Source organism: Choloepus didactylus, chromosome 10, assembly GCF_015220235.1.
Source record: "Choloepus didactylus isolate mChoDid1 chromosome 10, mChoDid1.pri, whole genome shotgun sequence".
NCBI lineage: Eukaryota > Metazoa > Chordata > Mammalia > Pilosa > Megalonychidae > Choloepus > Choloepus didactylus.
In genome coordinates, this window is record NC_051316.1 from 118,249,691 (window position 1) to 118,276,198 (window position 26,508).

At 44.1% G+C, this 26,508-nt stretch overlaps 1 protein-coding gene across 3 annotated transcripts in view; it reads left to right on the forward strand.

Moving 5' to 3' along the window:
• ABCA1 (ATP binding cassette subfamily A member 1) overlaps positions 1 to 26,508 on the forward strand; it is a 129,997-nt gene that overhangs the window by 51,721 nt on the left and 51,768 nt on the right. For all 3 annotated transcript variants that reach the window (XM_037797716.1, XM_037797717.1, XM_037797718.1), the window contains 6 exons: positions 1,356 to 1,477; positions 3,434 to 3,610; positions 17,233 to 17,325; positions 21,632 to 21,872; positions 24,070 to 24,209; positions 24,540 to 24,656. In XM_037797716.1, the coding sequence (XP_037653644.1) occupies positions 1,356 to 1,477; positions 3,434 to 3,610; positions 17,233 to 17,325; positions 21,632 to 21,872; positions 24,070 to 24,209; positions 24,540 to 24,656 (890 nt within the window). The remainder of the gene's footprint in view (positions 1 to 1,355; positions 1,478 to 3,433; positions 3,611 to 17,232; positions 17,326 to 21,631; positions 21,873 to 24,069; positions 24,210 to 24,539; positions 24,657 to 26,508) is intronic.

Sequence of the window (26,508 nt, forward strand, 5' to 3'; positions counted from 1 at the left end):
AATCTGCTTCACTCAGAGCATACCTGGATCACGCGGTACTGTGAGAATCTCATTGAGCTTTGGGGACCCTTCTCCTACTTGATCTCTGCATGTGACCACCTGAGTCCCAGGCTTCACTCTTGTTCTCTTTAAGCCCCGCACCCCAACCCCCTTTAAATCCAACCTTTATTTCTCTTCAGGTAGATGATTTGGGTTTGCAAGGTTTGCCCTCTAGAGGTGAGTTAGTGCCTGGTCCACAGTTCTGTGGTTCTGCAAAGGATCATGAGTTGGGTTGTGGGTTGTTAGGAGGGTGGGGAGATGGAGAAGAGGTGGACAGCCAAATGAGATGGGGTGGGGAAAGTGAGAGCATTTCAGAGTCGGAGGGGCCCCTGCAGAAACCCTGGGCAGAAATCCCTTGCTTTAGATAAAGATGAAGACTGAGGTCCAGAAAGAAGATAGGAAACACCCAGGGGGTTCCACCAGGCCCAGCCTCCAGTGCTTTTTTTCTGCTCCCCACACTGCCTCAGAGCCTGTTTTTATGGATTGAGGGGCTTATTATTTAAAGGGATTCTGTAAGAAACCCTTTAGCAATCCAGTTATTTAGCAGGGCTGGTTTATTAATATAAGCTTACATGTTTTGTTTTGTTTTTAAGGTACGGCTTTGGGTCTCTGTATCATATGTTGCATGTTTCAGAAGCAAGGAAATCAAGTTTGCCAAGTGCTTTGAGACCCTAATGTTCTACACTAAGGGTTCCCCAAGGGTGGTTCCCAGGCCGGCAGCATCACCTGGGACCTTTTTAGAAATGCAAATTTTCTGGCCCCACCCCACCTCCCTGAATTGGAAACTCTGGGGGTGGGACCCGGCAATCTGTGTTCTAACAGCCCTGTGGAGGGTGATTCTGATGCTGCTGGAGTTTGAGAACCACCCAGCTCTCTGCATCAGGAGGAGATCAGCCCCCAGAGCTTGTGGGAATGAAGGCTTAAATTTCTCCGATTTTAGCTATGTGAGGTGGCATTCTCAGAGCCCTTGTCATAGCCCTCAGGTGGGATGGACAAGATCATTTAAAAGGTTTAGCTTTTTGCTTGGAAAGCAAGGCCTGCACGTTCAGCCCTGCCACACTGTTTGAGTTGAAGAACACGTGCTGAGCACGGCTCGACATATGTCCAGAAAGCAATCTTTTCATGCCTCTGATAAGGTGAAGCTCCCCTAACCTCATTTCTCCGTGCACTTAAGCCAGAAGCCTGTGGTCAACCATAAGTTTCAAACGAGGCAATTGATATGTTTTTTCCTGTACCTTCCCTGTGTTGCCGATTTTTTTTTTTTTTTTTTGAGTTATTTCTTATGTGAAAACAAAATACCACCTATTTCTTGATAGGCCTGAAGCTTCAGGATTTCCTAGTGGACAATGAAACCTTCTCTGGATTCCTGTATGACAACCTCTCTCTCCCAAGGACTTCTGTGGACAAAATGCTGGGGGCTGACGTCAGTCTCCAAAAGGTAAGCTACCCCCTCAGGCTTCCTCGGTGGCACCAAGGCCACTGCACCGAAATGAATAAACCCCAGTCTTGGCAACAGCGAGGAAGGAGGTAGGTAGCTGCAGCTGGCATTGCCAAACGATCCGGAGTGTGGTTGCAATAAAACTGACTTCCTGCCTGTCAGTTGACATTTATGATGGCTTCGCCTTAAAGGGTTACATTTCAAATTAAGATGAATTGATTGTTTTTTTTTTTTGGTGGTTTGTTTTTAGAATTTCACAATTCAGGAGACAGCCACCAGGGTTGAGGTTTATTGATCAGCAGTGGCTGTGCCTATAAGATCTAATGCAGGGGATTTTAAAAAAGAATGTAATGCTTCTTTTAAAGATAGACAAGAAAGATGCATCAGGAGAAAATGTTTTGTTGTTTTATTAATTTAGTTTATAAAAGTAGGAAGTAATGTTAGTGCTTATATAGAATTTTACTTAGGTTCTTAGGAAACCTGCTCTGGTGGTGTCTGTCATCCCTCAGGCCCTGTGCAGGAGGTAGCAGACACAGATTGCATGGGTATTGATTTTCGGAAGCATCTCAAGTTTCTTCTCTGGCAGAAAGGGGAACTGCTTCCTAACCGTGCCCCACGTCTAAAGACTGGCTTGCTTTACAATAAGCAGAAGCGGAAATGTTTATGCTTGAAAATAAGGCCTTTGCTTCACGAGACCTAGAATTTTTAAAATAAGAAAAATATGCTTATTGCTTACCCTTATGAAACTAGGAAAATATGCCTTGTGCTTGCCAATTGTGTGGTTGTGGGAAGGGCCATAGGCAGCAGGCTTTTGTAAACAGTTGGATTTAACGTGATTCCAAGTGCCCCCTGCCAATTTCATACCTGTCACATCTGATCAGTTTAAAAGAAGGGGCATTATTTAGAAGTGGTCCTTCTCTGTTGTCTGTCCTTAAACACAAAAGGTAGGCTGATTGCCTGGCAGCAAGGACTAGTTAGAGCAAGGAGTAAAACTGAAGGATGCTATGCTGTCTGGCAGAAGGTGAAAATTTAATGGAAACCTCAGGAGGCCAAATGGTTTGCAGTCTAGAAAGCTTCTGCATGGCTCTCAAAGGCCTTTGGGCCATCCTTCACGTTAGGTTATGCCACAAGTGGGTCCCGCTGCGCTAATTTAGACTATCCAGGGAGGTAGTCACAGGTTGATAAGAGTTGGCATCATTCATTTACTCATTCATTCATTCAACAGATACTCATGGTCAATAATGTTTCAGCACTACAAATACAAAGGAAGTCAGATAAGCAAGGCCCTTCCAATTACTGAACTTGCCATCTAATGGACATTAAGGGCCATATATGAAGGAGCACAATTTGTTTAGGCCCAGAAAGGCTAATTAAACAAAATACTGCTGTAATGAATAGAGAAGAATGACTTAGAACTGGCCTATCGATGAAATGAGAAGAGGCCTGGCAAGTAAAATGAAAAGTTCCAAATTCTAGTTTCCTGGTACAGTTTCTGTGCAAAGGTTAAATATTAGTACCTAGAAATAAATAGTATAAAGTTTTTTCCCTCTGTAGATCAGCCCAATCCCATTTTAAGATATCATAACTTTCTAAATAATGAGGATGTTTTTCTCTAATAAAAGTGGCTCCAGGAGTTCAGACTCTGGATTCCTATTAACTGAATCATGCATCCCTCTTTTGAGAAAAAGAGTTGGGCTCAGGATTTCCCTTTGCAAGAAGGTCAAAAGTGCCAGGGATGATGAGTCAAACAACAACATTCAGGTTTGAAATGTCCTGCCAGATCGTTCTGCATATTCTGAGGCTCTAGAAAGTTGCATGCATTGGACCATTGCATGGTGTCCATTTTCAGATCCTCAAAGCTGTACTGATATGTTGGCACCCAAAAAAGGCTTCCAGGAGCCACTTGCCGTCATCGTAATGTGGTTTTGCTTGTCTCTCTGCATGAAATGCTTCCAGGTGTTTGTGCATGGCTATCAGTTACACTTCATCAATCTGTGCAATGGATCAAAATTAGAAGAGGTGATTCAACTTGGGGACCAAGAAGTTTCTGAGCTTTGCAGCCAGCCAAGGGAGAAACTGGAGACAGCAGAGCGAGTTCTTCGTTCCAACGTGGACATCCTGAAGCCAATCCTGGTGAGTGTACTTGCTGTGTGAAGTGTCTCATGCTGTTGCTTTTGGAATGTGAAATTTTTCCTTAGACAACGTGACTTTGTTTTTGTAGTCATCGGGCTAGCCAGGAGTTTGTATTATAATTTAGCCAAGCGGTTTTCTAACTGTTCTTTCAAATGTTTGGCCCACTTCCAATAAAGAGCTGGGTGCGGCTCTGAGTCCGGTCCCAAGGTCTCTTGTGCTATTTCAGTCAGAGAAGAGCTGCCTTTTTATGTTGTCTAAATTATAATTCTGAGTCACCTTTCATTTGAATAAAGAATTCCCCAGATAAAAAAAATGTCTCAAAACTATTGAAGGAAAGATGGACATGTATTCCTCTTAAAAGCCCATCAGGAAAGGAGACCCTTGGAGCTGCTGTAGTAGGAAAACCCTGGAACTGAAAAGGGTTAGATTAATCAATTACAAAAAATACATTCAAAGAAACCAAAATGTTCCAGCAAAAATTTAATCAGCCTCGGAAACACTAGTTCAGAGAAGCAATCCATGAGAATAGACATACATTCTTAACCAAAGAATGCGGGGGAGCCGGAGACTTTTGGTCATCCAGGTATTGCTTATAGTTCCAGAACTGTGTATTTCTCTGGGTTTTCTGAGAGCTCTCATGAAATGGCCCTTCAACAACATCATTTAGTATCCAGTGTTCTGGTTTTCCACTCACCAGATAGCTCTCCAATTTGCCTGTAAGTTCTCTCTCCCTTTTAAAAATTATTTAAAAAATTAATTTATTAAAAAATTCCCCAAAATTTCAAGCACTATACCCATCAGCAACAACTCTTTCCCTCCTTCATAGCTAACTTCTAATCTTTCTGTCTCTACAAATTTGCTATTTCTAGATATTTTATATACTTGAAATCCTACGTATTTGTCCTTATGTACTTTGCTTATTTCACTCAGCATAATGTTTTCAAGGTAGCATGTGTCAGAACGTCATTCCTTCTTCCAATTGGATAGTATTCTATTTGTGTGTGTGTGTGTGTGTGTGTGTGTGTGTGTGTGCGCGTGCACCACATTTTTTTTTTTAAATCCATTCATCTATTAACGGACATTTGGTTTATTTCCACCTTTTGGTTATTGTGAATAATGCTCCTATGAACATTGGAGTACAGGTGTCCGAGTCCCTGTTTTCAGTGTCTTTGGGCATATAACTAGCAGTGGAATTGCTGGGCCTTATTGTAATTCTATTTAACTTTTTGAGGAACTGCCATATTGCACAGTGGCTGCACCATTTTACTTTTCCACCATGCTGGTAGGTTCTCTTAAAACTAGAAGGGGAGAAGACCCTGAAAGGAGGATGTGCCTCAAGAGAGATGTTCCCCATTCTAATAAAAAGAAACTGGAATCCTGTGGGACTTTGGGCAGCATGATTTCTTACAGAGAAATGGTCCTGCCAGGGGTGCTAAGAAACTCTGGTTTCTGTACCCCAGGCTTGGATCAGACCCTAGACAATGACCTTAGAAACACATCCAGCTTTTACGCTCTTTACTGACCGCCAAGAAGTCCTTGGCTCCTGCTTGTTTCTCTGATGCTGCAGCTTCTGCTGGAAATGAAGGTGGTAGTGAAACTGTTGGTGTGAGTTCTTGGGTGCTCCTTGGTGGGGTTCACAGTGAACTGGTCAGAGTGAAGGGCTTGGGCCTTATGCTGAAGATCTGCTTTTGTTTTATTCCAGAAGTGGTATTTTCAGTTTCAGTTCTTAAGAATTACAAAGCGCTTTGTTCAGTGACCTGTGATTGCATGGCTTAATGTTTCTAAAATTCCAAAAATGATGTATTTCTGTATGGGGCTGTTTGCAGCCGTAGGTAAGTGGCCTGACTAGATAAGCTCATTTGTGCAGATATTCATAGCCTGCTGGCTCTTTTTTGCATGGTGGACAGAGAGGGTCAAAGGGTACAACACATCATAAACCATTTCCTTGCACAGTTTTTGACTTCTTTGCTTCACTACAAGACAGAAATGGTCACCTTTTCAGCTGGGATGATTCAAATTTTGGAAAGATGGATATTTTTAGAAGACATAAAAATTCATTCTGTTTCCCTTCTGTTTACTCATTAAACACCCATTGTGTACAGAACCCAGTAAAATCCTTCCACTCACATAATGTCTGAATTGTGCTTAGGGGAGAATGACAGTATAGTCTCCTGTTACCTGACAATCAACAGCTCAGGTTTTGACTTGAAAATATCTCTCTGGTTTTGAGGACTAAGCACGACAGGGCAGGGAAATGCGCCTTCAAAGCTGCTGGTTGCCTTACATCCCATCTCGTGTTGTGTTTGGGCCACGGTCAGGTGTGGATTGAGATGGCCATTGTTGCCCTCATGCCTATCTCTTGGGTGTAGGGAGCATTTTGGGTTTCTGCTGCTGCCAAGAGAAGCCCTTCCAGAAAGTTGGAAAATGAGGCTCTCGAATGAGAGCAGAAAGACTGGTCAGGATCGTTCTATATAAAGATGATTTTGGGGACAAGACCCATTGGGATGAAATGACTTCCAACCTTTCATATTTTTTGAATTGAATAAATTGAATTAATTTAGTGCTCCCTAATAGGAGTGCTGGAATCAATATTTAATTTACACTAAGCAGCCTTTCCCCTCTGCCACTTGGTTGGTTAAAATTTCAACCTTTGTGTGACATGTGACATCCCTGCACATGGACAGTGAATTGTGCCAAGAGCTGCAGCAGGAGTTGCAACCAGATGCAAGCCCCATGTGGTGAGGAAAGAAATTGTTCCATCAGTATGTGTCCACGTGTCACAAGTAGATTTGCAGAGAGGCATGTTTTGAAACGTTCCACCTCCTTCTTTGGGTGTGGGTGTTTCCCTGTATTTTGGCCAAGGGAATTCTGACTCTTTTCCCTGTGCATCCTTCATTCTCCATTGACGTGTAGACAACATGTTTTGACACCATAGGGGAAAGTGCGGCAGAGTGCAAAGGGCACGGGTCACCTGGATCTGGGCTCCAATTCTGCCTCGGCATTTATCAGCTGTGTGGCCTTGGATAAATTATTTCACCTCTGTAAGCCTCAGCTTCCTCTTCTTTTACATGCAGATAATATGTTCTTCCCTAAGTAGTGAGGATTATTTGATCAGGTATTTGAGGTACTTGGTGTGGGGCCTGGCACATATTAGGTGCTCAGTAAACAGAAGTTAATTTAATTGATAGGAGTAACATAAATTATGTGCTGAAAATAATTGCTAGCAAGATAGAAATTTTCTTCTGAAGATCACTGTTAGGAATGAGATTGACAGCAAGCAAAGTGGTCCTGGAGAACATTCCAATGAAAAATTTATGGTTTTTCCCAGATATTGCCAGGATCTCTTATTTATAGCTTTGCCTTAATTTATAACTCACATGAAAATTAACACTGGATATCAGAGTGTTATGGCATCCTTGAGGATCTCTGAGACTAATATTGGTTTCCATTAGGCATTTTCTGTTTTTCAGTTTAAAAGCTTAATCGTTCATTGAGCAATATTTATTGAGTGTCAGGTATGTTCCCGAGGTAGACTCCGCTGAAATCCTCAGATAGATGGCTTCCTGATGAGTGCAAGGATCAGTCGCTATATGAAATACTATCTCTAGGCTACATGCATTTAATTATGAAGGGAGACTCATATTTGAATTGTTGGGGTAGTGACCTCCAGGAAGGAGTCAGGGTGCATGCCCGTGACTTCCACTGCCTCACTGCTCAGCAGAGTGGATTTGGCTGAACTGGATGGCTGGGCTGGTGGACTTGCCCTCACCCTCCCTACAGCTGCTTCCAGAGAGAGAAGAGGGAAGTCGGTTAGGGGCCTCTCTCTGCTGTCCCATGGGAATCTCCAGTCTGTTTTGTACTGCAGGGTGGAGCCATTAAAACAGACCAGCAGATTTTGGCCAGAGGGATTTACTTGCTTCTGCCTTCAAAGTCCTTGCTGATTGTATTAGTTTTCTATTGCTGCTGCCACAGATAACCACAGACCAAGCAGCTCAAGACAACTCACGTTTATTATCTCATGATTCTGTAGGTCAGAAGTTTGGCTCCAGTGTGGCTCAGCTGGGTCCACTCCCAAGGCTGAAATCAAGGAGTCAGCAGGGCTGCCTTCCTTTGTGGAGGCTGGGAAGATGGATGTGCTTCCACACTCATTCAGTTCCTTGTGGTTGTGGGACTGAGGTTCCTGTTTCGTGGCTGTCAGCTGGGACCTGGTCTTAGCTCCTAGAGGCTGCCCACATTCCCTTTAATGCTTTCCGTAGGCCCCTCTCCAGCAGCAGCGGTCGAGTCCCTCTCCCACTTCGAATCTCTCTGACATCCTTTTCTGCTGCATCTCTCAGCCTCCACCCAAAGAAGGTTCTCTGTGATTAAATTGGTCCTATCCGGATAATTCAGGATGATCTTCCTTTTTTAAAGGTCTGTAACTGTAATCACATCTGTAAAGTACCTTTGGCCATGTTAGGTAACATATTCACAGGTTCCAGGAATTCAGGTGTGGACATTTTGGGGGGGGGTCCATTCAGCCTACCACCACTGCCTTTTGATTGGACCATCCATTTTATTAGGTCTTCAAAGTGTCTCCCCAGTGCCTTTGGCTTTTCTTGACCCCTCTTCAGCTTCCTGCTGTTTTTTGCCCGTATCTTTGACTCTAAAGCATGAGAAACATGACCCATTGGGATGTTTATTGCATAAGCAAGAGGGCAGCGACTTTGGAAAGTGGAGCGTCCCTAAACAAGCCTTATTTCCTACTCATGGTACAGGGGGTAGGCAACCAAATCAACAGATATTCTGGGTCGTGCCAGGCCCTGTTCCAGGCACTGAAGATTCAGCTGTGAATCAGGCAGGTAGGATGTACATGGGGCTTTCATCCCAGTGGGCACGGAGAACCCACTTTATTTATTTAATTAGAGAAGTTGTAGGTATACAGAAAAATCATCCATGAAATACAGTTCCCATATGCCCCCAATTATTAACACCTTAGTGTGGTACATTTGCTACAATTCATGAAAGAACATTTTTATAATTGTGCTACTGACTATAGTCCATGGTTTACCTTATGCTGAGAACCCACTTTAAGGCTGAGATTGGGAGCTTGAGAGATCATTGACAGGTTTTGGGTCTGTAGAACCTGTAGACCTGTCCTCCCATCTTAGTTCCGCTGATGACCTCCCAACTGCCTCCCTGACAGCAGTCTTTGCCAACTTGGGACACTGTGGACCATGGTGGAAAGAAGGTGGGGTTAGGATTAGCCAGACGCTGACTCCAATCCTTGCTCCCCTTGAGTGATGTAAAAGTAATGTCTTATCCTTGAGATGGGGAGGACAGGCATACAGATTTTTCTCCATTTCAGTAATAACTTGGATATTGCCCAGCACATGGTTATATCTTCTTAATATAACCCTGATGATTCCTTCATCCATAAAAGGGAAGTGATGCTGCTGGGAAACAAAGAGTTCTGTTCCCATGTCTTCTGCAGCACTTTCGTGCAGATGCGGAACTCAGCTTGGGAGGCAAAGGAGGTGAAGTGAGGGTGCCCTGAGGTCCAGGGAGGACCAGTGACTTCAGAGCTTTGTGTAGATCAAAGATGCCGATGCACAAGGGCCGGACAAGGTCATCCTTGTCTTGAAGGATCTTTGTTTAGCATCTTCTGCCTCATGGCTTTTTAGGGCTAGACACTTGAACTTGCCACATGCAGGCTGTAAAGTGTTTATTTGGGTTCTTGCAAGAGAGAATGCTTGCTTTTCCTCTCCCCCTACCCGAAACTCAGACATTTGTGGGAGGTATCAGATTTTGTTTGGCTTTGTTTGATTTTACCGCCCACCTGTTTACAACATGTGTGTTCACCCGGCGATTATAATCCTCACCATTTGGTATTTGGTAGATTGGCGTGTCTTGTAGATTTTCTCCTCAGTAAATCATGTTCTTACGGGAAAGCGGTAGCACACAACCGAGGGATAAAACAGTGAATTTAGCTGAGTATTACTGTTATCACTCAGCTCCATCTGTACAGACATTTTGCATCTGTACAGACTCTTTCTTCCTTGAAAAGTGGTGCCATTTATAAAATCAAGGTTTGATTTGGGGTCCTGAATCATGTGGCAGTAGGTGTATATAACTTTTTAAAAAACAACAAAAAAATTGATTTTAATAAACTAGACACACCAAATTTAAAGATTATTATTTACAGTGTCAAACTGTTTTTAAAAGATTAGTAGCTTCCTCAGTCTGATGGTTTCTGACTTCAATAGAAAATATTAAAAGTCTCCTCAAAGGAAACCTTTATTGTCAGGAATATCGCTGGGCAGAGAGAATGATTGTTTCTGGGGGTGATGATCGTTCTACCTAGTATGTGGCTTTCTTATTTTCAGTTTGAACTGAAACATTAATGCTCACCTTGAGTCTGGTTTTCTTCCTATGGTCAAAGTGAAGTAGAGATTTGAGTCTACTTTATGAGGGTGTTTAGGGGAAGTTTGAAATGTCCTGATGAACCTATTGTGACATGCCTTCACAGAGGAAAGCAAAATTGAATACTATCTTGAAAACTCTATTCAAATATATATGTACCCACATCTCGCTGTATTTAGTAGAGGAGTCCCTGAAAAAATTTGGGTGTGAACAAGATTTTTGAAAACAGGAGTTTTGATTATGTTATATTCCAGTTTCACAGATGCTCTGCCTTTGATTTCTGTTTGCCTGTGACTTCTATTGCATTAGCAATAATCTCTTCCAAGTCTTCATTTTGTGTAGTAATAATCTGTACACAGACACTTAAATTCATTCGTTCAGCATGTATTTCTAGAGCCCTGATCTGTGCCGTGGACTGGGTCAGGGAATCAGGGCTGAGCAAGGCAGAGCTCTCTACATGCTCCCAGTCTGGTGGAGGGCCTGGGGGGACAGACCAGGAAAGGGACGGATGTGAGCCGAGCGAGAGGAGCTCTACTGGGTGCCGCAAGGCCCAGGTGGGGGCTCCAACCCAGTCTTTGAGGACCTGGAAAAGCATCTTCTAAGGTGGCACTTGAAGAAGAGAGGTTGGCCGGGTGAGGAACAGGGAGAAGGATGTTCTAGGCAGAGGGCACGGCACATGCAAGTGTCTAGAGATGAGAGAGAAGAGAAGGTGGCCTTGAGGGGAAACTGCATCTGATTTAGGGGCGTTGGGCAGTTTGATGGGGCAAGGTGGGATCTGATGCTGGAGAGATGGGCAAAGGTGAGATAGGGAAAACCTTCGTGTGCAGCATTAAGATATTAAGCCTCATTCTTGGAGCAGGGGGAGCCCTTGAGAGGCTCCAGGGAGCAAGAGACTTGAAGAGGTCCGTACAAAATGCAGAGTATTTCTGTGAATACTTTTATCTGTTGGGCCATGTGATGTTGCCTGCGTTTGAAGCAGGGCTCACGAAAGTCCCCTTACTCGCTGTTCAGGCACTTCTCCCTTCTTTTTGTTTTTCTTCCATAAACATTTCTTGAGGGCCTGGTTATTATATGCCAGGAACTGTGTAAGACACCAGGTGGAAGTAAAGCACCAGTTCAGAACTTCGAGCAAAATCAATTGTGCTGGGCCACTGCTTTCTTTATTTTTCAGTCTCCCCTAATTTAAATACTAAGCTAGTGAGGTTAGAAAGATGACAATGAAAGCCCTCTGTTTGACCCAGGAAAGGGGGGGTACAATGACCTTTGTCATCCCGGAGCCAGCACCCCAGTGTGTCATGCTTTTAGGAAATGTTGGTTTGTTGCGATTAACACACTTTGCAGAACTGGGTGGGAGCTTTTGAATAATACAATAAGCAATTGTGAATTCTTTCCCTATTGATAATAAGGGATTTAGTTAGATCTAAAAATATTGAATAATACATGAATTCCAGTTAGCTTAGCACAGAAAGCACAGTTCTTGTGAAAGGTTTTATTTTCCCTCTTTCCCCCACTTTGCCTCACTTCATACAAGAAAAGCATTTGCCTCCTGATGGCACTGGGAACTCACACAAATCCTTAGCAAAGGGGATTTTTTTTTCTTTTTCAGTCAAGAAAAATAGTAGTAGGAATTCCAAATTCTGAATTGTTTACTGGAACTCTTTGGAAATATATGACGTGGCAAACATTGTCTGCCTTTGTCAAGTAAAAGTATGAACAAAAGACCACAGTTTTTAGTAGGTGCAGGCTGTGATGCTCATTTTTTTTTTTAATTAGATTCAGCTTTACTAAGATATATTCACATACCATACAATCATCCATGGTGTACAGTCAACTGTTCACAGTACCATCATATAGTTATGCATTCATCACCCCAATCTATTTTTTTCAATCTATTTTTGAACATTTTCCTTACATCAGAAAGAATCGGAAAATAAGAATAAAAAATGAAAGTAAAAAAGAATACCCACACCATCACCCCTCCATCCCACCCTATTTTTCATTCAGTTTTTGTCCCCATTTTTCTACTCATCTGTCCATACACTGGATAAAGGGAGTGCGATCCGCAAGGTTTTCACAATCACACTGTCACACCTTGTAAGCTACATTGTTATGCAATCGTCTTCAAGAGTCCAGACTACTGGGTTGGAGTTTGATAGTTTCAGGTATTTACTTCTAGCTATTCTAATACATTAAAACCTAAAAGGTGTCATCTATATAGTGCATAAGAATGTCCACCAGAGTGACCTCTTGACTCCATTTGAAATCTCTCAGCCACTGAAACTTTATTTCGTTTCATTTCTCATCCCCCTTTTGGTGAAGAAGATGTTCTCAATCCCACGATGTTGGGTCCAGATTCATCCCCGGGAGTCATATCCTGCGTTGCCAGGGAGATTTATACCCCTAGGAGTCAGGGCCCACATATTGGGGAGGGCAGTGAGTTCACCTGCCGATGTGGCTTAGTTATAGAGAGAGAGGGCCACATCTGAGCAACAAAGAGGCACTCAGGTGGAGACTCTTAGGCACAATCATAAGCAGATTTAACCTCTCCTTTGTAGTAACGAGGTTCTTAAGGGCAAGTCGCATGATAGAGGGCTCGGCACATCAGACCGCCATTCCTCAATGTTTATGACAACATCAGTATCATCAGACTCTGTTTTGTGGCCTCGTTTCAAGGCATAAGTTATTTCCTGGGGTTAATTTTATTCAAGAAAGTTAGATAGCTTTCACATTTGATATCTGCTCAAGCCAGCATATATTTTTTTAATCGTTCCTTTTTTAATCTCAACCTCCCTCCTTCCCTCCTCCTTTCTTCTCTTGTCCTACTTTGAATTAAAAAGAAAATTGAGATAGTTCTAATATACGAAAATCTGAGAATAATATAAAGAACAGCCATATACTATCGTCCATCATTTTGCCATTGTTGCTTCAGATTCTATTCAAGAACTGAGACATTACAGATAGGGTGATGCCACCTGTGTACCCATCTCTTTCTTAAGAGATAACCACTATCCTGAAGTTTGTGGTTTTATACTCGATATCATATATATTTATATTCGGTTGTAAACATTATATAGTATTAATTTGTATGTCTTCACACTGCATAGATGCACATATTGTTCAGTGATTTGTGTTTTTCACTCAACATTATTTCTGAGATTTAGCAATGTTGAAAGATATTGGGCTTCTGGTTCATTTTAACTGCTGCATAGTATTCCATTTCATACTACCATTTTAAAAACCTATTCTCCCAGTCCTTGGCTGGTTTTTACAGGTTGTTTATAGTGTCATTTGATGCACAGTTGCTTACTTTTAAAAGTTGCATTTATTTTTTTTTCCATTTTGCTTTGACCTTTTATATTTCATTTAAGAAATTCTTCTCTACTCCAACCTCATCAGATTTTTTTCTCAAATTCTCTTCTGTTTTAAACTTTCATTTTTACTGATAGTTCATTCATCTACTGAGAATTTATTTTTGTATAGTGGTGTGAGATGGAGAATCTATTATTTTTCTTAAATAATAACCACTTGTCCAGGCAACAGTTATTAAATACCCAGCCCATCCTTTCCCTATGAATTGGTATTATTAAGTTTGTGCATTTGCATCCATCTCTTTTCTGTATTTTATAATGCCCAAGCACAGAAAGAGCAAGATGGAGTTCTGAGCAAAATATCTGGATAATCCAAGCTGTAGACACATTGCTGAATTTGAGTTGTATGTGCTTTTAACCTTGTGATATCAACCCAGACCTGTGTGTGTAACTCCAACCAGCGCTTCTGTGAATATGGAAGCTTGTTTATATTGATAATGGGTTGGCAGCACTGTTAATGAAAGGTGAGCATTACATCTCAAACACATGATTAGCATAAAAAGGAGCCTCTTAATGGTTTTGACTGTTCTACATTATTACTTACATCCGGATGGGTTTAGCCAATATTTCTGTTAGAGACCAAATCCTAAAGCAAGCCAAGGAACAAAGGAAGGCACAGACTTTTGACAACAAAGTCATCTGGTAAGCTTGGTGTTGCATTGGTGTCTGCATATGCAAAGATTTCATGTCCACAGCAGATCTCACGAGGTCCTTGGGTTTGCGTCCTTGTCAACTGCATTCCTGAGTTAAACCATCAGGTAGCAGACCCTGCTGAGTGCACGGAGTTTTGCTAACTTGTGTAGCTTTTAAAATACATTTAAATCGAAAACCTAACGGAAGAATCACTTCCTATGAAGATTTTCAGTTTATTTATGTGGAGAAAACATAATGCAAGAACAAAACGGATTGTGCATTGCTCCGTACGCTTCACAAGGAGGATGACTGGTCATGGCGTCGATGGCGACTTGTTGGGTCTAGGGCTTTTGGAGACTTCTTTTGTTTTTGAAGACTTGTGTCATGCTTGGCCTCACATGCATGTGGCACCTTATGGATCTTAATCAGGAGCAGGTGAACTGATTGGCCTCTCTGCACTCCTTCACAATCCGAAGCAGACGATATTGTATGAATCAGACTGGAATGCACAGACAGCTGCATCTGTGCAAGGAATACTATGAAAAAGAGGTGTGGGTGCTGTCCAAGTGCTGTGCCTCAGTGGGTTTCAAACTTTAGTGTGCAAAAGACCCCCGCTTCCCCCCTTCAAGGATTCCAGGGTATATGTTCAGCTTCTGATTCTTTAGCTCTCAGGTGGGCTGGGAATCTGTGTATTTAACAAGTACTACAGCTGGTTCTGATTCAAGAGCCCCCAAGACTACAATGTATTAGTAAAATCTGATCATTTGCAATCCTCTGATTGTATTTTGGTCATATCCAAGTGCAACCGGGCCCATTTTAACTTACTATTTCCTTTTAATAGACTCACTTCTTTGTGAAAATAAATTTAATTATAGAGGAAACTTTATCACTACTGTAAAAGTAAAATCAATATCACTTGCAATAAATAGAAGGTATGCATGAATATACATTAAGATAATGATGTGTATACACACACTCATATATTTCATCCACTTAATATTATCTTTTGTTTCACGCTTTAACTAGCACTTAGTAAAGGAAAAGGATCACGGGGTACAGAGAGGCATTTTGTCCTCAAGAATTCAGGAATTAGGGCAAGTGCGCTTTAGCCTTGCAGTGAGGTGTATTTATAATTTGAGAATAGCACATTGGAATGTAGCTGGTGTGCTGTGAGAGGACAGCTCTAGCTCTCTGGCTAGGAGGAAGGACACCCCAATGGGAGGAAAAGCTCATCTAGAGTTGGCCAAGAAGAAGGGAGGATGTAAGTCTTTCCAAGAATTGGACCACCCTAGGGCAGACGTGAGCCCTTCAGATTGGGCAGGGAACTTTCAACGAGGCGAAGAGAAAGGCAGGGGAGGAGGCTGTTCGCATTTGTGAGAACCTACTGTGTGCCCGCGCTGTGCAGGTTGCCCTGCGCATGTCCTCTGGTTTACCCTCCATGAGAACTCCGTGGTATTTGCATCGCATCATCATCTCTGCCATTCAGTTGAGAACGTGGTGCATGGGGAGTTTTAGTCATTTATCCAGGGTTCTGTGGCCACCCCAGGTCTCTGTGATCAGAGAGACAAGGAAGAATCCTAAGAATATTATTTCCATTCAGACTTTATACAAGAAATGAACTCAATACCAATTTTAACTTTTAAAAATTTTACCTTAAAGTTAATGCAGCATTTTTTTTGTTTTGTTTTGGTTTGTTTTGTTTTGTTCTACAATCCTGAAGCCTTGACACTTTCTACCTTTATATCTTCCTAGTAGGACCTCTCAGTTTGTGAAATTTGAGTTACTGCCAGGTCCCTCTAGGTTTAGCTTTTGGTTTGGTAACATCTAGTTATAAAGCAAATCCGAAAAGAGAAAGTAAAAAATAAAATGCCCCAACCTGTTTTGCTCCTGAGAAACTCTCCACGTAAGGAACAATCACTAACACTGTGCCTATGAGCTGCATCCTAGAGACCTCCCTGAATTTCGGGTTTAAAGGGAATTCTGTTTCTGTTGGAGGACTGTGAGGGTGGGAATGCTGGGATTCTGTTGGCCGCCGTTCTCGGGGAGCATATGGGTCAGGCTGGATGAGTTATTTTGCAGAACTTTTAGACGAATTTTCTTGGAAATACTCATTTCAGGATTATGCCTGCTTGTCACGATGACCATGACAATGCTAACTTGATCTTATGCATTTGGGATTTTTGAGAAGAGAAATAGCCTGGACTACTTTTTTTCAGAGATGGAAATGAGTTCTACTCACTTCCAGCCTCTGTAACAACCCCTCCCCTGCTTTGTGTAGTCCTCGTTATGATTCCATAGCAACCTTTGATATAAGACAAGTGTCAAAGTAGCTTGCCTCTCTCTAGACTTCAGAGATGTCTGATATTGAATAAAACAATGCCCATAGAAGCACGGAGGAAAGCTGGGTTTTCCCTAAAGAATTGTCTTTTTCCTATCTGCCAAATAGGAATGGTGACATTGATTTTTTTCTCTTTGGAAGCCTGGAGACTCAGAACCAAATTTGAGGCTCTTCTTTGGCAGCTCTGGCATCAGAATCTGAACATGGTTGATCTTTTTTCTTCTTTAGCTTCAGCTTTCTGCCCTAATTTATCTCTTCCTTGCACCTAATTAATTATTTTCTTATATTTGTTTTGTAGTTAGGAGGCACATAACAGCAACTAAATATATAAATTAGTAAATATAAAAATTTGATTAAAGTTAGAGCATTAAAAACAAATGTTCTGTATTCAGTTTCCAGTGTTAGAAACAATGTGGACTTGAGCAGAGTGAAAAGAGAGAGAATTCTCTCTCCCTGCTTTTGGCAGCTTTACACTTCGCATTTTCTTCCTTACTTGTGAACCACCAGTTTGTGTCTCAGGGTCATTGTCTGTTTTGCAGAATCATGGACAGAGTTGGGAATCTGTGGTCAGATTTGCAATGGGACACACACACACACACACACACATCACGAGATATTTTTATCTATCGTCTATGAACAGTTGAAAATGTATATTTGTACATATATCTAAAAACATCATCCAAGTAACAATAATTCTCCTTTGAAGAAAACAACATGCAAACTTATAGTTAGAATAAACCTAGTGTCTTTTCTTTCGGCTAAGAGTGGGTTTCTTGTTTTTTTAAACTCAGGATTGTTCATGGTTTTAATTAACTTGTTTATTTTCAGTAGAGATTTCAGGTTTACATTTGAGCTCAGAAACAAAGTATCTTTTCTCATTCCAGAGAGGACTAAACTCCACATCTCCCTTCCTGAGCACAGAGCTGGCTGAAGCCACAAAAATGTTGCTGGGGAGTCTTGGAGTTCTGGCCCAAGAGGTAAGTTCTGTCTTGTCTGGCCCCAGATGCAGCTCCATCTGCCATCCCTTTTTTGGTTTCTGAGTTTGGCTAAGTCAGAGCCTGTGGACATTTGGGCAGCAAAAGGGACAGTTGTATTCACGGGGTCTTTTGATGTGAATATCATTTGAAATGTAAAGTCGCTAGCTATAGAAACATAAGAGATCTTGAAAATTATCTGGTTTGATTTCCTTACTTTACACTTCAAGAAACTGATACCCATGGATGTCTCAGAGCTAATTAGCAGGAGCTGATATGTAGCCTAGAACTTTCTCCCTTTGTTTCTTTTTGCATCTAGGTAATAACATATTTGCAAAGAGGCGAACCCACCCCACCCCTGCACCCCCACACTATTTTTCTTTACCAGTGACTTCTCCATATTTCTTCTTCAATAGCAAGGCCAGACGATTGTTTCCCCAAACATTCATTTGCTCCCAAAAGGGAGTAATGTGGTCCCCATGATCAGATCTTTCCCCTGTAAACATCTGGCTTCTGAGGCTCAACCTTGGGGATCTGGTTTCTTGAAGAACATCAGTTGAATCTGCCTTTCGCCCAGGCCCACAGTGGGTCACCATTGTCCTGGGATCAGTGGTCAGGAGGGTGCTTGCGAAAGCAGTTATCCCTTCCTCTGGCTCCCAGCCAGTGCGCTCTCCGTCTCCTGACTCCCAGTCTTGGTTCAGAGTAACCTTGGAAGGGGAAGGGGGTTACTCACTGGGGAGCCCCAGTGTGTGCGGGGCTGAGCCTGGGGGCAACGGGTAGAATCAGTGCAGGTGTCAGTGTGTAGGATATTAGAGAGGAATAAAACTTGTGGGGAGATTTTTTTTTTAGACTTGGTCAGCCTTATTTTTTAGTTGCTTCTCTACTTCACCCCACTTTTTTAGTGCTTGTAACATTTTTTTTCAAGTATTAAAATTTACTTTGTTTTCTGAGAATAAATGTATTGCGTTTTCATTATGGAAAATGCAGAACATTTGGAAAATACAGAAAATGCGGAGATTAAACACTGTTCGCACTTTAATGTGTTTCTTTCTGGGTCTTTTTCTCTTTTGCACTTAACATTTCTTCTCTTTTCTTCCCTCTTTTGATTCTGCTCATGTGTCTCTGACTTAAGAGGCTTGACTTCTGGGTCCCCTTCCAGCCTGCCCCTGTTCCACTTATGAACACTGGGGACCTTGCACGAGGTGAAGCTGGATCAACCCGGGCTTTCTAGGAGGCAGGGAGAAGCAGAAACTGTTCCGCAAGCCGGTTGCTATTTCCAGAGTCTGAAAAGGCTCCGGATTACTGGCTTCTGAAAGTGACCCTCCCAGAAGCCCTCCCAGCCTTCCTCCCTCTCTTTCATTTCTGGCCTTGGAGAAAGTGAAGCAGGGATGGCCACCGAGGAGGCTGCCTGTAAACCCAGGGTCTGCTTACTGCTCTCTCCTCTTACATCACTGGGCCTGCCTTTTGTCTGGGGTAAAAAAAAAAAAAAAAATAACTGAAAGCATGTGATGTTCCTGTTGCTGATGTGGTGGAAACTCTCCAAGGGAGCAATATACATTTTTCTTGGCAGCTGTTTCCTTGTGCCCTGCTCGCTCGCTGCTCCAGGGCAAGCAAGGGCCACTGGCTCCTCTCAGTGCAACCCCCCTATGTGACATTGACTCATCCTCTAACTTGCTATTTCTCTGGGAAAATAGGAGCAGCTAAATAAATGTACTTGTTTATGGGGTCAGTGTTTGGAATGATGCTGGTTGTTTCGACTAAAGCACAGGCACCTGAAAAGAAATGTGAAATGGTGCTGGCATCTTCTGAGGGGCTGCTCTGGTGCAGGCGGATTTGCCCAGTTTCCCTGTATAATCCACGTGAACAGTGTGCAGTGGGTCTTGTACCCATTCTGCAGATGGCACCAAGGCTCAGAAAAGTTCGGCAACTTGCCCAGAGTCACCCAGTCAGTTAAATGGCAAAACTGGGATTTGAACCCAGAAGTGTTGGGCTGCAAAGCCTGTGTGCTTGCTGTACAGCCCAAGAAAATCCTTCCAGGAAAGAGAATGTGGAGTAACAGGAGCTGGCAAGTGAGTGGATGCAGGGAATTTAGGAGCAGCTGTGTCCACGCTGGCAGGAGCTTCATGTCTGGGTGACAGGGACGGTTTGCCTGGCGAGATCAGGAAGGCAGGACGGGAATGCAGCCCCACTCTGCCAGATGCTGGAGACTCAGCAGCGAACAAACGAACTTCTCTTTTCTTGTGGGGCTTTCATGGGACAGGAGACAGAAATAGATAAACCTATGATGTGGCAGCAGGGGCACTTGTGATGAAGAAAAATAAAGCAGAGTAAGGGGAATAGAGACTGCTGCTTGCTGTTTTAAAGGGGGTGGGTGCAGAAGTCGTCTCTGAGAAGGTGACAATCGGGCAGAGACTGGAAGGAAGTGATGGTGTGTCCCTGGGGAGGGAAGAGACTGACGCTAGAGCACACCCAAGGGACAGGTTTCTAGACCAGGAAGGAAGCCAGTGAGGCCAGAACACAGTGCTCAAGTGGGGAGATGGCCAGAGATGGGGTCAGCGGGCAAGGAGGGGAGAGTCACACAGACCTGGCATGGACTTTGAGTTTGTGTTGAGTGAGATGAGAAGCCTGTGGATTGTCGGAGCAGAGGGCGATGGATGAGACAGAAGTTGGTGACCTGTTTATGCTCTGGCTGTTGAGTTAAGAAGAGACTGGCAGCGAGGGTGAGGGAGGGTGGAGGACACTGCGGTGCCCTGAGAAGGCAAGGTGTCACTTATCCTTTCATGCACTCCACAGGGGATTAGCGCCCATTCCTGGGCTGGGTGTGGCCAGGCCTGGCGACCCAGGGCTGGAGGACAGAACGGCCACCTGTCCCCATGGATAAGGGAGCCAGCCCTTCACAGAGGAGGTGTGGGGCACGGGCTGGGGCGTCTAGGAGAACGAGCCGGAGGTTGCCCCTCCCTGCCTGTGCCCTGCCTGTGCCTCTTACACAGGTTATGAAAAGGTGAAGCCGGGAAAAGCTGTCCGCCTCACTGCATTCTTGTCAAGGGCACAAGGGGCTCCCTTTCTGGAGGGAGAGGTCTTGGTGACATCTGGTCTACCCCTGACGCGCCCAGTTCCCCTCTGGAGGCAGAAAACAAGGGTCAGGTTCTCACCGTCCAGGAGCGGGCCACTCAGCTGGCCCAGCAGGCTGGATGCGGTAAAAGGCCGGGTCCTCGAGTCCCCATCGGGGCCTTTCCAGGGCACGCAGGGGCCATGGACTCTGAGCTCTGTTCCCCCCGGCTCCATCTGCCTGGGTGGTGGGAACGTGCGGTGCTGTTTCAAGGAATGTGAGGGCTTATTAATGATTTAGTGTGAAATGCTTGGAAATACAAAGTGCTCCCTAAATATTTAATAATAAGAGTGTGCGGGCCCAGAACCCCACAGGGAGCTGACGTATGTTTGTGGGTGAGACTTGGAGCCGTGCCTGTCACTGATGCTTTTTGGGTGTAAGTTGCGGCACCTGTGCTGGCTGCCGGGGCTTCTGACCTATTCCATTCCAGGGCTGCCCTCTGCGGGCAGCTCTCACCTAGAGCGTGCGATTTACTCTTCACCACTGCTCTGTGTCCTACCTTCATCATCTTCATGAGAAATTAGGCCTTGGAGCAGTGATGTGACTTTTCTAAGACTGGAAGCCATTGAGGGACGTGGGTGGGATTCAAGCTCAGGTGTCTCCCCCTTATGCTTCTTTCATTTCCCGACACACAAACAAGCCCAGGGTAGGGGATGTCACACAGAGCCCCTTTCTCCCAAGGTGGGAGGGGGCTCCTCCATTTCCACACTGGAGCTTGAGTCTGGGCTGATCTAGGATGTGCGCCGTTGCTGATGTAAGCTCTCACAGTCAGACGTGGCTGTTCAGAGGAAGACTTCTCTTCCGTCAACCAGGAAGTAACACCCAAGGAAATAAAGCCACCCCCCAGGGGCTCTGCTAACTTCCAGGCTGTGCTTCTTGAACTTCAGTGTGCAAAGGGATCCCCGGGCGTCGTGTGAAAAGGTAGACCTGGATTCTGCAGGTCTGCAGGAGGAACCTGGTGTCTGCATTTTAAACACACTCCCAGGTGATGCCTCTGGTTCCCAAACCACAGACTGAGTTTCAAGTTCTAGGAAACCCCTCAGAAGGCATCAAGAAGATGGTGCCATGCAAAATGTGTTCTGGGTTGTGGCTTTGGAGAGGTCAAGAAAATAAGATGTTTCTTTCTCCTCTCTGTCCCCACTCCCTTTCCCCTCGCTCCCTCCCTTTCCCGCTCTTTTTCCTCCCCTCCACTGCCACCAGCTGTTCAGCATGAGGAGCTGGAGTGACATGCGGCAGGAGGTGATGTTTCTGACCAACGTGAACAGCTCCAGCTCCTCCACCCAGATTTACCAGGCTGTGTCCCGCATAGTCTGTGGCCACCCCGAGGGTGGGGGGCTGAAGATCAAGTCCCTCAACTGGTATGAGGACAACAACTACAAAGCCCTCTTCGGTGGCAATGGCACCGAGGAAGATGCCGGCACCTTCTATGACAATTCTACAAGTGAGTGTCTGGGCTGCCCAGTGTCCTGGGCCACCCCCTCCTTGGTTCTAGACTCAGCCCAGTGTCACCTTCTCCAGGAAGGCCTCCTACCCTTATCCTCTGTAGTGGCAGTGGGCTGTCACCTGGCTGGCTGCCCGCCTGGCTCCCAGCTCTGGTGGAAGTCTTTTCTTAATCAGCAGTTCTTTGAAAGGTACCTGGCCCATCTGAGTTGCACAGTGAGGTTTATCAAGTGAATGAAGGGTTGCAAGCCCACCTCCCTGTTTGTTGAGATGTAGAAGGGCGGGTCCCAGAGGAATGATGGATGAGATGCTGACCTTTTTTTCTTTCCATTTTTTTGTTTTTTTTTTTAAAATTCAATTTTATTGAGATATATTCACATACCAAGCAGTCATCCAAAGTGTACAATCAGTTTTTCACAGTATCATCATATAGTTGTGCATTCATCACCCCAATCTATTTTTTGAACATTTTCCTTTTACCGAAAGAAGTAAAAATAAGAATAAAAAATAAAAGTAAAAAAGAACACCCAAATCATCCCCCACCTCCCACCCTATTTTTCATTTAGTTTTTGTCCCCATTTTTCTACTTATCCATCCATACACTGGATAAAGTGAATGCGATCCACAGGGTTTTCACAATCACACTGTCACTCCCTGTAAGCTACATTGTTATACAGTCGTCTTCAAGAGTTAAGACTACTGGGTTGAAGTTTGATAGTTTCAGATATTTACTTCTAGCTATTCCAATGAGATGCTGATCTTTTTAAAATTGTTATTTTATCCAATAATAAAGACTTTAAAATGACAGCCATCAAAGCTAATTATTTAGGGAACATTTCCTGGATACTCTGCATTCTATTTAAGTTATCTTGTTTGACCCTGATGATAACCCTGCAAGGAAGGTTTTCTAACTCCTCATTTTCCAGGTTCAGAGAAGTTAAGTGACTTGGCGAAAACCAAGCTAATCCGTAAAGGCTGGGATGCCAGCTTGGATCTGCCTGGTGGTAGGCTTTTCCTGGTAAACCACACTGCCTCTGAACTACCTGTTAACGGAGGTGTGTGTGTACCATCGGGCCAGCACATTTGAGCTGCTGTTTATTTTGGTTCCTGGCTGTGAGATGGTGTTCAAGATCCTCGTATCTCCATATCCGCTGCCCGCACTTGGGCAGTTTTGGGGGCCATGTGCCCGGTGCCTGGTGGTGGCGAGGAGCCCGTGTTACAGTTTTAGACAATGTCACCCTTTTCCTTGAAAATGTGTTGCAGGTGAGCCTGTCTCCATTTCCAACTGCAGGTGTGTCTTTCAGACACTTAGTGAAGCAGCTTTTTGTGTGTTGCGGTAATTCAAGAATCTTCTGTTCTTCTCTGGAGTAAAGCACTCCCGGATACTTGCATGTTGCTTTATAAGCTTGAAGAGGGTGGCATTACAGAGAGTTTTATGCTACGTCATCCCCCCCTTTCCCCAGCTCACAAGTCAAACCCAGGGAACTTCCTTTGGCAGAACAGATAAACTGTGAGCAACTCCTCTGTTGTTTCCTTTTTAAAGTTTGATTACCTTTTCAGCATGTAGAGGAGGCTTGATATCTAAAAAAGAAAACCCAGAATGAAATTTAAAAAAAATTCAGGGATCCTTCTGGAGAATCAAATCCTATTCGTCTGTAATAGCTTTGGACTTGTCAGTTTGGGCTTCATATTAAATTTAAATACACTTGTGATGAGAAGGAGGAAAACTGCATGTCTGATCTATTAATTAAAGGGAAAATTGAGGTTTTAGTGTAGAAACTATCTGGATTCAGCTTTCTGGTTGTCTCTCAAGAGCCCTAGGTTGCTTTCAGAGTGGTAAGATCTGACATGAGGGTATGAATCTAGAGTTATGAGGGCTCATGTATAGTAAAAAGATTTTTTTCCGAATCATCTGCATTGTGGGTTATCTATTATCAGTATTATAATAATCTGTGATTATTTATCAAGCATTGTTCTACAGGCCTTACAGATACTCTCAGCTAACTCTTCCCTACGTCTCTGCTGAGTAGATATGATTAATTTAATTTTAACAGATGAGCAAAGAGCCGCAGAGAAGTGAAGGCATTTGTTACATGATTAGCAAGTGACAAAATTGGTATTCGAACCCAAGACTGTCTGTCTGGCTTCCCAGTAGTAGATGACCACGTCTGAGTATCTGCCATCCATCTCCTTTGCAGCTCCTTATTGCAATGACCTGATGAAGAATTTGGAGTCCAGCCCTCTTTCCCGCATTATCTGGAAAGCTCTTAAGCCTCTGCTTGTAGGGAAGGTCCTGTACACCCCTGACACTCCAGCTACGAGGCACGTCATGGCTGAGGTGAGCTGCCCAAGCCCGAGTCCCTCCCCAGAAGCCTCCCAGAATTAGGGGCAAAAAGATGAAGGCACCTTCAGATGGCGTGTGCCGAGGACACTCAGGGCTCTTCTAGGATTTCCCAAGAGAACCTCGAGCCTGATCCAGGCCACAGCTGATGTTGGAGGCCGGCACCCCAGCCTGTGTTTGAATCATGGCTGCGGGCAGTTCTTGGTGATGGGGCAGGACTGGCAAAGGGCTGTTGTGATGGCGTGCCTTTTCAGTAGACAGCTGAGTTGCTCCTTGTCTCTGCCCTTCTCTCCTTCTCTGCTGACCCTGACTCCTACCTGACTCCAGGTGAACAAGACCTTTCAGGAGCTAGCTATGTTCCATGATCTGAAAGGCATGTGGGAAGAGCTCAGCCCCAAGATCTGGACCTTCATGGAGAACAGCCAAGAAATGGACCTTGTCCGGGTGAGTGGCCCTTTGATGACCACCTGCCTGCTGAAAGCCGGAGAAGTTCATTTCCAGTCACTTTCCCGGAAGTGACTGAGATGAGAATTCTCTAAGTTTAACCAGAATAGACATACTGAGCCTGGGGCATGGCTCAAGCCACAGGGCTGTGGCCTCTCCAGAAGTGTACAGGGTGTAGATAACGCTGTTCCTCGCACGTCAGGATGGAACACTTCTGGTGGTCAAATAGTGGTTTCCAAAGAAACGCAGTGAGGTCTGGTGTTTGGAGCAAGAGTTTTTGTTATTGCACGGCCCTGCCTCTATTTTCATTTCTGGCTCCAGCCCCTGAGCCAACACAGCATCTTGCTCAGGCTTCCTGTGTCTCAGTGGGTTCTGGAAAGAGATGTGGGAACAAAAGCATCCTCTACCTGTAGAGGGGTCTGAGACACTCACTCCCAAAGGCTCCGCAGGAGTGCAGAGCTGCTGTTACTGCGGGGAGGCAAATTGCATTTAGTGCTTCTGTGCCACTTGAAAGGGATCAGTGCTCTAGAGACAATTGAATTCAGAAGCGGGGGAGTCTGAGCAAGAACAGAACGTTGGCTCTGCTGGAGCCTGAGTGCCGTTTAATCCCATCATCCCTGAGTCAGAGAGTCATTAGATGGTTTCCTGTCTCCATGGAGAGGGAGACCTCTTCCATTTGTTTCTGCTGACATTAAGAAGCAGGAGATAGATCTTGCCAGGTTTCTTTCTTGGCACCTCACGGATCCAAGAGAATGGGCTGGGTTTGGGAGCCTGGGGTGTGGGATCCCCAAGGGAATTGTCCCAAAGTTTAAGAGCTGATCTTTGACCCCCTGGGAAGCCAATGACGGAGAAAGATGGAGAAGCCAGGGTCTACTTTGCTGGACTCTTAAGTTATATAACTTTACTCTTAAGTTATATACTCTATAAAATGGTTATGCTGCCATTAAAGTAAAAAAATGTACATCCACATGGGAAAAAAAAAATAAAAAGCTATGATATTAGTGGAAAGAAGACATTAAAAAATAGTAGCAGTTTTCAGAAACTCTTGGAGATTCCAGTTTGGTTGAGCCAGGGTCTGCGCATCCCTCTCGAAGCTGTGACAGGAGTTGCAGGTGCTTCTTGTCCATGACCTGAGTCTGAAGTTGCTCTGCTTTCCTGGCAACACATCCTTGCAGAGCTCTTCTCCAGTCCCTGGGATCTGCTGGTGAGCACCAGCCTGACTTCCTTCTCTTCCACCGTGACCCCCGTGGAACCAGCCAGTCAGGGAAGATGTGGGAGGCAGTGCTCCCTCACGCCACGTCCCACGCGTCCTGCAAAAGGGAAATGCCATCATTTCTTGGTTTTGCTGTTGCATTATTTTCCTAAACTAGGCAGTAAAAGGAGTTTGTCTAGGGATAGTGTCTTTATATGGGGTCATCAGACTGGGCCTCAAAAGAAGAAAGTGAGATATTGCCATGTGGAGGTGCCCTAGGATCAGAAGGCCTGAGCTGCACATCCTGGCTTTGTTACTTATTAGCTGGGCAATCTTGTGTCAGTGACTTAACCTCTCTGAATCTCAGTTTTCACATCTGTAGTTGGGAACTATTAAAGGCACCTTCCTCAGAAGTAAATGAGGTAAAGCACGTAAATCACTTAACACGATAACTGTACAGAGTAAATATTGTTATTGTTTTTGTTTTAAGCTGGGTTGCTGGGTATAATGGGAAAACATGGACTCTGGATTCAGACTGGCCTGACTTTGCATCCCAGTTCCCAGCTATTAGAATTTTGACCCAGCCTTGGTAAACATCACATCCTGTTTTTTTTTCCTGAGTTAGTCTTCTCACCTGTAAAGTGGGGACACAGTTTTCCA